The 12,174-nt window shown below is 39.0% G+C and overlaps 1 protein-coding gene across 7 annotated transcripts in view; it reads right to left on the reverse strand.

Annotated features, from left to right (window-relative positions):
• Nucleotides 1-12,174, reverse strand: part of EPHA6 (EPH receptor A6) — a 550,821-nt gene that overhangs the window by 15,693 nt on the left and 522,954 nt on the right. For all 7 annotated transcript variants that reach the window (XR_010884765.1, XM_067300370.1, XM_067300386.1 and 4 more), the window contains one exon: nucleotides 9,084-9,233. Coding sequence is in view for 6 of the 7 variants with exons in the window: in XM_067300370.1 (XP_067156471.1) it covers nucleotides 9,084-9,233 (150 nt within the window). In the remaining variant the exon portion in view is untranslated. The remainder of the gene's footprint in view (nucleotides 1-9,083; nucleotides 9,234-12,174) is intronic.

Here is a 12,174-nt window from a genome sequence, read left to right on the forward strand (position 1 = left end):
AGACCAGCAGTAATGATTAATAATACAAATACCCTCATTTTATGTGTTGCTGGTGCCTCACTTGCAGAATTGGGACTAACAGGAGTTTGACTGGTATGCTCTACAGCTGGGCTCAGGTGGAGCAAACAGCATCAATCACAAAAGTGTGCCCCATGATGCATAGTGTATGTAAGGCAATTTGTTAGCATATGAAACACAGCACGCTTTTCTTTTAGGCTCTCTGGCCATCCTCTTCAAGCAAGCCAGAAAGGAGGAGGAGAAGAAACAAAGAATAAGTATCACTATCTTTTTCATCCAACTGCAGGTTGGTATTGTACTGAACGGAGTCACAGGGCCACAAACTAATCTCATATCAGCCACCACATACTGGGATGCCTTAATATTTGCATCATGACAATGTGCGGCAATGTCATGATATGGTCAGGCACTGCAAATGTGCAATGCAGCGTCTTGCAAATTTACTTGGTGATAATTTGGGTCTGCTGATTTTTAGAATATGATTAGTTCAGGCAATGTACCCCACACAGCAGAAAGAAGAGCACAACATTATTTTGCACACCCTCCAGAAAAATGTACATCCAAACTATTTATGACTTAAAAAAGTGTTACTTCACACCCTACTCACCAGTTGGCAGTTTTATTCACTGAAAGTGAGTAAAACTGCCAGCTTTGGCAGAGGTGGGAAAAACTTCTTCAGTTGAGATTTCATTTGAGATTCAGTTGAGAAAATGTCTTCAGTTGAGATTTGGAAAGAAACAGATTTGATGTCATAAATAAATCATGTTTTACTTACTTACACTGGTAACAAATAACATTGTCTGAAAAGGACGCTAGACAGCCCTGCATGATAGGAGGGGGCAGAACCAGATAAGGTCCATGAAAAGTCAGCTGGATTGATTCTATGTAAGATTTAAAAACCGAGAGAGGAATAGTTACTAGATTCTGAAATAAGTGGTGGCAGCAGTGGGGATGTTGATAGAACTGACACTGTCGTGCTTTCTTGTATATAAAAGAATGGAAAGACACTAAGTGGTTGCTCAGAAAAAAACAAAAAAACCAAAATCTAATCTCCCAAACAAACCTATCCCTTCCACATAAAAATCCAGACAATGCTGAATGTTTTCTAAAGCAAAAATAATTGTACACAATATTTACTATGATACATTGCACTTACGAGAAACATACCCGCTGCATTTATACCCACTGTGTGTTAAGGAGACATTTATCATTTTCACACAGATGAATGTACATGCCGCAGATGTATTAACGCAGCTGGAAGGGGGTACATTAACCTATTTACAGCAAATCAATGCTTTATAGCACTAGCTGTAGCTTCAATATATTCGGTCTTATTATCCTGGAATATACCCCTGTTCTCCTCTTGAATTCTGAATTAATGTTGTTGGCTCTGTATAACAATGCCTAATGCCTCTGCTGCAGGCATTATGCAAATACCAGTAATGAAGCCACATTAGGACCTCGGCTCCCTTTTATGCCATAGTAGGGAGAGGAACAAAAATCTTGTACCTACGCACAACTGGGTGTCTGAATTTTGTAAAAGGAGGTGACCCAAGCCTACAGAGTGCAGCCCTCCTGTCCCCTGGCAGGAACACCTATGCATGAAAAATAAGTGTTTGCACCACTACAGGGAACTGGGGTTGTACAGGGTAAGTTTCAAACCCGTCCGCATTAGCGCTAGGAAGTACAGGCTGCTCAAAAGGGAGCATAATTTGCCATAGAGATCTCCGAATTCTGTGCACCAGTGAGTATGAAGAGACTGGATACATACAGCTGGGACTGGCTGCACACATACGGAGGTGACGCCTAGGGGTAAATTACAGGTCAATATGATAATCCTTCCACCTGCTTTTCTGTCTACTAATTTATCTCCCTGGGATTTACTTCAGCGGTCCAAAACCTGGGCTGCCAAAATGGCTGCTCTTGGAAAAAAACCAAACATTAGACTGCCAGAGAAATATTTCCTCCACACCCTTGCCTCCTACCACTGAGTATGCCCTCAGATTGCTCTTGTTACAGGCTCAGGATGGGTGAAATTCAATCCCCCGTGCATAACAGGTATTTTATTCACAAACCTGTCAAAAATCCAGTTTCTCAAGCAGCCTGTCAGAAGTGGCCTCATAGAACCTAGGTACTTGTTATAACAAGTTGTTGGATACAGCATAGTGGCTACTTGTCACCGAAGCTGCAGTCTTTAGCAGCCCAGAAAAGCAGCTATCATGGTCTTAACATTTAACTACACCTGTTGCAAATCATAAATTTCTGAAATGCATTTCTTTAAGTCAAAGGAAAAACTGTACCCCTTTTATTAGACATATGCCATCCCCTTGACACAACAATAGTGAGTTGATGAGCTTCTTCTGAAATATATTATTTAGGAAAAAACCAAAAGCAATCACATTTTCCCAGACATTATATTTTCTCTGACACACTCTGTTTCACCATGTCTTTGAGAAAGAAGTTACAGTCCATTTTGTTTCTTCTCTTATTCAAAAGGAACTTTTCAGTATAAAGAGAAATGCCAGCTGTTACTGGGATAATTATAATTTCTCATTAATACCAGCACATTTTTAAAATAAACTCCAAATATTGCCTCATTAGTATCCCTGCGAGGCAAACATTATTATTTTTAGAGTCTAAGCAACTAGAGTGAAGATGTGATTTGAGTTGTCTAATACTGCAATGGGAGTCAAGTGTCAAAGGAAGAATTAGCACTTTTTAGTTCCTTATCCTCCACTCTCCTTTTGCTGCTTGCATAGCACCTATCGCTGAACTTAGGAATTAGACATCCATATACTTAAGAAGAGGAAAAGTATGACTTTTTTGTAATATATAATTATATATTATATAATATGTAAAGATTATCTATTTTAAGACCTCTTAAATGCTTTTTTTCTTGCTGGTTTAAGGTTGGAGAAGTACCACATTAATAGTAAACAAGTCTAAATGCCTGCATCTAAAAAAGATACAGCAAAAGCTCTATTAATCAGCAGAAGTGTTTCCACACTGGCAAAGCAATATCCTAGCAATTTCGACCTAAAAGAATACCAACTTTAGCTTAGTTTCTATACATACAAAGCCCTGAGTCTGCCAACAAAAAGGCTGATTACTGCTATCTAGTTCTGGTTTTGTGGCAAACACTCGATGGATAAGAAAATGAGTAAAAATTAAAGGATTTTATGCTGCAATCAAACTCTGAGAAGAAGACTGTAGCTTTCTTTTCAGTGATGAAAATGTTTAAAACTCATTAGAAGATCTTGTGGGTCAGCGTTGAGGTGAGTAAAATGGATTGGGTGAACTTTCATAAGTAAATCTTTACTGCAAATATAAACTGTAAGGGAAAGGGAATATTTTTAAAGGTAACAAAACTAATTCTGTACTTTTTAATGCTTAGGCCTTATTCTTATTAAGAGGAACATTATTTTTATGTATTTTCTACACACATGAAATTAACTGCTGGAGCTTGTTAAATACTTACTGGCATTTTTGTTTGATATTAATCATAGCTGTAAAGGTTGAAGACAGAGTTAATATTAAACAGTAACTGTGATACAAAAAATGATCTGAAAAATGTTTCATGGCCTTCCATATCAAATATATGCATTCCTTAGTTATGAAATCATTTGAAATTGGCAAAAATGGTACTTGAAAATTAAGCTGTAATCTTTCTGATAGTTTCATTATCAACAGTAATATAGACTTTGCTTTTGGAAGTTAACTGACAGATTTTTTAATGAGGCTGAGTCAGAAGAAAGTCCAGGGGGACACTGTCCCTGTGTCCTGCTGACATCTGAAAAATCTACCAGGATGGAGAGGCAGCTGCTCATGCCCCATGGTACAGAGCCAATCCCAGGCGCCTGCCAAGTGTTTTGATACCTCTGGTTTGAAAGAAATGTACTGGGGGAAGTTATTATTACTATAACAAGAAACTGTCACAAGTCTAAGGACTTTTATTCAGTTTGCTACAGTAGTTTTCTTGCATATTGATTACAATCCATTAAATATTCCTTCTTTTTGGAATACTGTAGTTCTGCAACATGCAATAATTTATACAATGGCCTCTAACAGGTGTCCCAGGAGACTTCACTCACAGCTGTTATACAAACCAACTCCACCGAATATAAATCTTCCTTTCCTCACATGAGCATTAGCAAGCCAGGCTCTTAGCACAATCTGTTCATCAGCACACTAGTTTCCTTGGAAAGTTCAATATCTTAGCTAATGTTTATTAATTAAGCAATAAGACATGACAGACTGTGCAGCAGCCCTAATTAATGGACACCTCTGGTGCCTGCCACACATCTAAGAAGTGTATTAATCAGAACTAACACAGGTCTGAAGTGACTTTTCACAATAATAAAATGGTTATTTACTTAAACAAGAACATTTCTCAAAGTTAGTAACATTTTCAGACTGTACATTATACTGTTCACGGTGCTAAAAAATTTATGGGAGACATTTTCAAACTCAGTTGCCTAAAGTTCAGCTTCCAAATCCCTGTTTAGGAATAGAAATAGAGGACAGTAGGTTTGCAAAGGTGTTGTATTGACCTGATAGGTATGAATTGTTGTAGTCTCTGAAAATCAGACTGCTTTTATTCAGGTGGCAGGTATCAGTTTAACACTTCTCTTCACATTGGCTGTGAATCTCTGCTACCTGGGCTCATTCCTAGTGACTTGATCTCTGTGACTGCTGGGAGTGGTGAGAGAAGAGACCCTCCGCAGAATTAGTTCAGCCCTACTGTTCATCTGATTGAAGATATGTTCGTATAGCAAATAGGCACAGCATCAGACAGCCCTGAACCTGACTTCTCTTACTCTTTCCTCCCTTTGGGTAGAGATGGGTAAATCATTTGCTTGTATGTTATAAATAAATGAACTTTTAACTGGCAGCTGCGGCTCATCTCAAAGATCACTCACTTAGCCATTGTCTATTAAGTGAACTAATTTCCAAAAGCTGTTTAATAAGAAAAGCAATGTATAAGATAGAATGTGAAAAAGTATCTAAGACCTGTAGAGTTTATTCCTGGAAAACTTTTATTACTCTATAAAAAACCCACCCAATTAATAAGTATTTTATTGCTAAAGCAGAGTTTTATTATGATCAGAACACAAATCCCAGAAATTGGAGTCTCGTAATGTTAATGTTGGCAGATCTTTTGCTATAGTAGAACCTGTGACTATACTTATACAAGACTTTATCAACAACAGTTTGCATAATATATCTTTTATGAATCTGCTTAGTGCATGCCCTTCTCCTTTACTTTCCCTGCTATACGTACAGTATCACTGACCTTTGGGAAGGTACTATTATTTCTGCAAAATAAGCTCATGTTAATTCAGAGTAATTTATTGTAGTAAAATATAGTCACAATATGCAGCAAAGTAAGATTTACAATGTGTCTAATAACTTGAAATTTCCCATTGCCATTTCGAGTCACTAAATGTATTTAGAAGGTCACAGGTACTCACTGTTAACATTTCAGAAAAGCCTGTGGGTAGGGCTCCGGAAAAGAGGAGCTCTTTGTGCTGTGCGTTGGGGAACTGCAGGGAAAGAGCTCAGGAGTCAGCATCATTTGCATAAGCAGCATCCATCATTCTTCTGCGTTAAAAGATACTTATATTTTGGATGTAGGAATAATTAAATGGTCTTATCCTCATGCTGTAGCAGAATATTTAATATACCCTAAATGGGAGGTTGCTTTATAAATTCTCGCCGCTGGCATGGTCTTGACCAAATATGTCCTAGGTTGTGACAGAGGGGAAGAGGGTAGGTTGAAGCCTGCTTCAGCGAAAGGGAAAGACAGACAGACTGCAGTTCTGCGTTGTGCATTACTCCGACCTGGCAACTTGCAGTCTCTGTAAGGGTCCTACAAGTCATTCAAACTTCTCCCCTGGGGGTGAATAGTGGAGCTGGATAGACTTGCCAGAAAGTCTCTCCACCTCTCTCTCCCCCTATTCCCAGTTAGCAGCAGTAGCAGTGAAGCACTCAAGAGCTGGGCTGGGTAATGGAGTCAGCGTGAAAAGAAGTGTTATGATGAGAGGAAAAGTAAAAGAGACAACAGCAGTTGAGTTCCTCCGAGAAAGTTAACCCAGGTCTGAAATCACCCACAACGGGAACAGAGACTGAAATCCGCCCCTGTGTTTTAGCACAAGACCATGTGGCAGTGAGACACAACAATACAGAAGGAAACTATTCTCTTCCCCATGCCTCCTCAGGCTGCAGTCATTAATAGCTGCTGATCACCTGGGACTAGACAAGCAGAGTGGCAAAACAAGGGGCAGAGACTGGGGTACGGAGAGGTGCCACTGCAGCTGGAAGCACTGGCACTGTGGCAGCCAGGCACTATACAGAAACCAGGCAACATGGCCTGGGTGAATTTGTTCAGAAGCATCTCTGGCTTCTTGGGCTTCGCTAATGTCTAAAAAAACCCCCATAAATGGGGTGCTGCAGAGGAAAGGGAGAAATGAAATATCCATTACATCAGGAAAACCAAGCAAAAGACTACTGTCCATGGCAATGCTCACGGGATGCGCCAGGGGCAACAGCAGAAAGAAGGACTGTGAGCCACTGCTGCTCTGTGAGTAGCACACTCCCTCGACTAGGCAGCGCTGACTGGGGTGGAAGGGAAGGGGAACAGCCCAGTGAGCCTCCCTTGCAGAGCTGCCCATGGACATTTTGCTTATTACTCAGTGAGTATTGATGTGCTAGTGCCTTTTCCCCAGTTTCATGCTCTGTTCAATCTTCCCTAAAAGAAGGCTCACAGTGAAACCAACCATCGCACCTACTAGTTTGGGAAGGCAGGTAATTTGAGGCAATAAATGCATTTTGATACAAACTGCATTCCTTGCAATGGAGAGTAGTTAGGTTTTGCAAGAGTGATGATGTAGACATGATGAAGTAGACATGACGAATAGGCTGATATTGCCGTGGCTGTGTTTAGCCTTGTTGCTGAAGGGAAGGTTAGCTCAAGAACAGCACCCCCTGCTACTGCAAGGCTAGGTATGCGGCAGTGATGTCCAAACACCTCAGCAATCAGCTCCTAAAACAACACATCTAACAGTGTGGCATTTTAAGGAAAAAAATGACAATTTGTCTTAAAATAGTGTTTGCAAGCTATGGCATTTCAGGAGCTGACAAGTGGCTCTCAATTCAGGCAAGGAAATAGCTGGGGTACTCGTCAGTTTGAGTCTATCTGTTCATCTTCTTCTAATAACTTTGAACCCATTGGCCCACTTCAATCAAATTAAACGTGTGAAAATCAGCAGCTGGGCAAGGTATACAGCTGTTTGGCAATATACTTGGTTGTAAGAAATAGAGACTTATGTTTGAAAAATCTGTACACAGATGATGGCACATTGTGCCCCAGGGACAGAATGGGCTTAATTCAGTTGTCTAAGCACAGGTGTCTAATTTTAGATTCCTTAAGGTATCCTGCCTGGCCTTCAGCTGTTGCTCCAAAGGGGCTTCTGGAGGTCCTGTCAGCCCCATGTGGCGATCTTAGTTACCCCAGGGCATCTCAAATGCCAACAGACTGCTATCGGTGGAAAACAGAATTGAGCCTACCATGCACACGTACTTATCTCACAACAGATCAATGATGCCTTTCTAGTTCAGATAATACTGAATTCATGTCTCCACTGAGGAAAAGCCCCTACCTCAGCTCAGTAGTTTTTCTTTTCAGATGGTCAACCAGCAACCACTGACTGGTCCATCGACAGAAGCGTAGCTCAAAACCAGACGCAGCACATACTGTATCCTACCCAGTGTTACTTAGGGAGCACTGCAGGGAGCTGGGCTGCTCTCTGGTAGGTGGGTGAAGAGGGAATGGAGAGTGGAGGTATTGTCAGGGGAGAATGAAGTACAGGAGAAGTGGTCTTATTCCAAAGAGTAGGAGGAGATATATTGGAGAGAAGCAGGGTTATTGTACTGGTGGGGCTGTAGAGCAGAAATTCAAAGGAAATAAGGTTTTATTAATTCTGCTAGTCTTTTCTGTGTTTTTTTTTTTTTCTGGAGCAGTCTGAAATTATGTTTCTTTAATGAAAATCCCTCAGATCCTTATCCCCAAATGACTGGTCAGCCTTAACAAGCAACCAGACTTGAACAGCTGAATAACTTAGCAACGATATAAAAACAGCCATCTGGGAAAAGTCATGTCAACTCTTCAGAACCAATGCAGAAGTATTCTATGCACCTATATGAAAGAGGTTAAGACGGGCTGGCTGGTGTTCTGCATTTTGACATGGAGGTTGACTGTTGGTGTAAGGACTGAGTATGCCAGTCTGAGCTGTGGTGGGGGCCCACCAAATAACAGAATTAGTGAAAATTTAAATTGCAGTGGAAAAAAAAAGCACTCCCCCTTTCCAGTGCTGCATTTTCTAGGACAAGTCTCTTATTACACTAGAAGCAAATTTTTTTTAATCATGAAGATTTATTTGGCTGCAACTTTTGCAAAGAAATGACAGTAGAAAATATCTATAATGTTATGAGGTTATATTGTCCTGCACTGTTAAGCCTATAGGTAGTTTTTTAAGGAAAACAGAACACATTTAATTCTTAGAAAGGAGAATTTACAAATACATTTCTCATGGCAGCTTAACCTTTACTCTCTTAGAATTTATCAATGTATGGCCATTGAAGGGTACTGTCAGACTGTAATGGAGATAATGGGCCAAATTTATCACCAGAATAGATCCAATATTCCCTCAAGTTTTGATTTATGGCTTAACTGAGAACTGAATCAAATTGCATATCTGATGCAGATTCCAGTGACTTGGATGAAAGCCACATATATCCAGCATCAGAATCTGGCAAGCTGGCTATGACTCTTTGTAATGTGTCTTTAATCCTTAGAAGGAAGCTAGTCAAGGTTTCAGTTATACAGGGCTAAGTCCACAGCTTGCATAAATTAACTGTTCCATCAAAGCTGATAGAGATATGTTGATTTAAATAAGTTGAGATCCCAGCCTAGAAAGTTAATGAGAAAGCAAAGTAGGATAGGGAGTGATAATCATTTTCAAGGAACATTTCAACAAACTGACAGGTTAGTCCTGTGTAGTACTTACATCCTGGTTGGACATCTCCCAGTATGGTCTCTCACCATAGGACATCACTTCCCACATTACAATCCCATAGCTCCATGCGTCGCTTGCTGAAGAGAACTTCCTGTAAGATATAGCTTCAGGAGCAGTCCACCTTATGGGGATTTTTCCACCCTGGAAAATATGTTGACAACTTATCAATATGACTAGAATACAAAACTGTACATGTTTAAAAGAAAAAAAAAAGATATCCTAGATGCTGAGATTCTGCAGTCTGCTTTCTGTCAATTTGCCTTGTCAATTGACTATAACTGGAAAGGAAGATATATACTTGATTCAGAATCTGACAGAGATTTGGTTCCTTCTGTAGTCTAATTCACCACAACCAGCACTTCTTGGAAAAAAAAATCTCAGTTCAGAGAACAGAACTCATTTTAGATGATTCATGTTGCTTCAGTCATATAATTAGTCAGAATATACCTTTTGATTGAAAACATTCCAAACATGAAATTTCTAATACACTGACATTTTACTTCTTATCTTCTAATGAAATAGAAACATTTGTTGCAAAACAAAACACCCATAGACTTAATAAAATTATATAAGCAGAGAGGAAAACATAGCTTTTATATTATTCATTACTTTTGATAATCTCTCTAAATCTTTTTTTCACCCTTTATATATCTAGGTAAATTGCAAACCAAGAGTACTTCTAATAGGCATTTCCTTAGGGTATTGAATAGTTTAATTCTGCAGCTTTCAACATAAAATCCAAGTACTACCACAAGAGAATTTGTAAGAATTCAGTCAACAAAGCTGATTTACCCTTTACCAAGATCATAGCACATAGAACTTTTCTCCAGTGTTACTAATTTATACCATTGAATCTGTCCTATTCTCCCATAAAAGTTTATGCACAAAAATTATTTTTCCTTTTATAATAATTAATAATAATAATAATAATAATAAAGTATTTCTTCTCCAGATGCATTTCACATTTCTAAAGTATATATTCATTACCACTATCTGTAGAACTCTACTCTTTAAATAAGTTTGGAGAGAGAGCAGTATGATTAAGGTGCCACTAGATGGTAGAAGGAGGCAGTCAGCAGAGCTGAGCTGACGAACAGTAGTTGCTTTCAACGAGCAGTAATAGATTCTGCTCAGCATTACGATTATATTTCTGACAGAAACAAAAGAAATGAACTAGAACATCAGCTTGGCAATTGAAGAGAAGCCACAGTTTAAAACAAATAGGCAAATTTCTGTTAATTTACTTTGAATAGATATAAAAAACAATTTGTCTGCGAGTTGTTCAGAGCTGACACAAAGTTGACTCAAAATTCTACCAGAAAGTGTTCAAAAGCCAGGCTCTGTGTCTGTGGCGATGTGTCTGGAAGCGAACTTCTCAGAACAGTTTCACTGAGTGCAACCTGATGATAAAAAATGTAGGTGGTTAATATTTATATAGTTCACAAACGATAGTAGCCAAGATGTCCTTTGTATGATGTTACCTTTTTGGAAGTTGCTTTTTTGAAGCCTTTGCCTGCTCAGTTTTGGCCTCACAAAGTTGCAGTTGAAGTCAATGTCAAACTGTCTGCTGATTTTGATGGGAGTAAGGTAAAGGTAATACCTTGTCTTCTGTTTTTACCCAAGCTCCCCACCTCTTTTTAATCCAGTAACCGGGGGATCAGATCACTCGCCTGGCATGTAAGGGATACTTTATCCCACATCTACCATCATCTCTGAGAGTACCCTAATCACTCGCTATTGCATGGTGTGGTGCTCTTAATCCATTCCCGGTAAAGCTGTTCCACTTACAGAGTAATTACAGATGCCTTTGGGTATGAGAATAGAGAAGTAGGATGAGAAAGGAGAATATGTTGCCCTAGACCCTTATGATAGGGCATTCTCCAAGGAAAGAGAAACCTAACTTCTTATCCCTTCTCCAGGGAATGGTTAAACATTTTATATAAACTAGGTAGGAGCCTTTGGCATTTGATCTCCCCGTCTAGTTGCAATGGTGTTTTGGTGGGATATGCAAGTCCCAGATTTCTTAGGCAGTGGAAGATTTAAATATTTTGTGACCCAAATGAATGCTCCAAACACTGGGTTGTCAGATCAGAAGGTTATGTTCTCTGAGAACATAGTTACAGAGTCTAACTGCAGAGTATAGTTCATGGCAGTGAATGGGGATTGAAGAGAAATATCTCCCCATGCCACAGAGTTAGGTGCCTTATCCTTCTACTGGGCCAGCTTTAGTCCTTTATTTTTAAACATTGCCAAACTTAGGTAATTCCATCCTTAGACCGCTGGCTTCTGCAGATTTTTTGAGACAATTGATGTTTTCCTGGCCTAAGTCAGGGTGGTGGTAGGCAGCTAACTCCTTTTTTGGACCAGGACACATGTATTTTTAATAAGGTAAACAACATTCATACCAATCCATATCACTGGAGACACTGCCCTGAAAACCCTTAAAGCTCTTGCTCATCAATAGGATATCAATCCTGGCTGAGAAATTATACAGGAGATGACACTCTTGTTCCTGCATAGCAAGAGTCTACTATCCGAACCTAGTCTTACCAAGGGATCCTTCTTGCTCCCTTTTGCTTTATGTCCATTTAAGACACTTTTCTGGAGTACCACACCAGCATTTGAGGGAAGATGCAAATGAAGAATTCTGTATTTTCTTTCCTGATCACAGATCTCAGAAAATGATAGGAAAAAAAAATCGACCAGTTTAAATGACTGTATTATTGTAAAACTTTCAAATTGTTTATTGAGACAAACTGATGAATTTACAAATTTGTTATGAGCCTAGGCTTCTAATTTGTAGGATTTTATTAGTCATTTATCACTATTTAAATTTAATGAATAATCCTGTGCTACTAATAAAATATCTGCTTTTAGGGAAAACACAAATCAATACATGCAAATAAAAGGCATCTGGATATTTATAAAATGTTTGAATATGGATAATTATTTTTTAAAGTTTGTTCCTTTCATGAATCTGATTATTTATTCCTGAATTACACTCAAAAAAAAGAGGTCATTACTGTCATCTTGAACAGCATTCACAGCAAGATCTGTGAATATCAGCTAAATAAAGATGAGT

The sequence above is a fragment of the Apteryx mantelli genome, chromosome 1, assembly GCF_036417845.1.
Source record: "Apteryx mantelli isolate bAptMan1 chromosome 1, bAptMan1.hap1, whole genome shotgun sequence".
Classification (NCBI taxonomy): Eukaryota; Metazoa; Chordata; class Aves; order Apterygiformes; family Apterygidae; genus Apteryx; species Apteryx mantelli.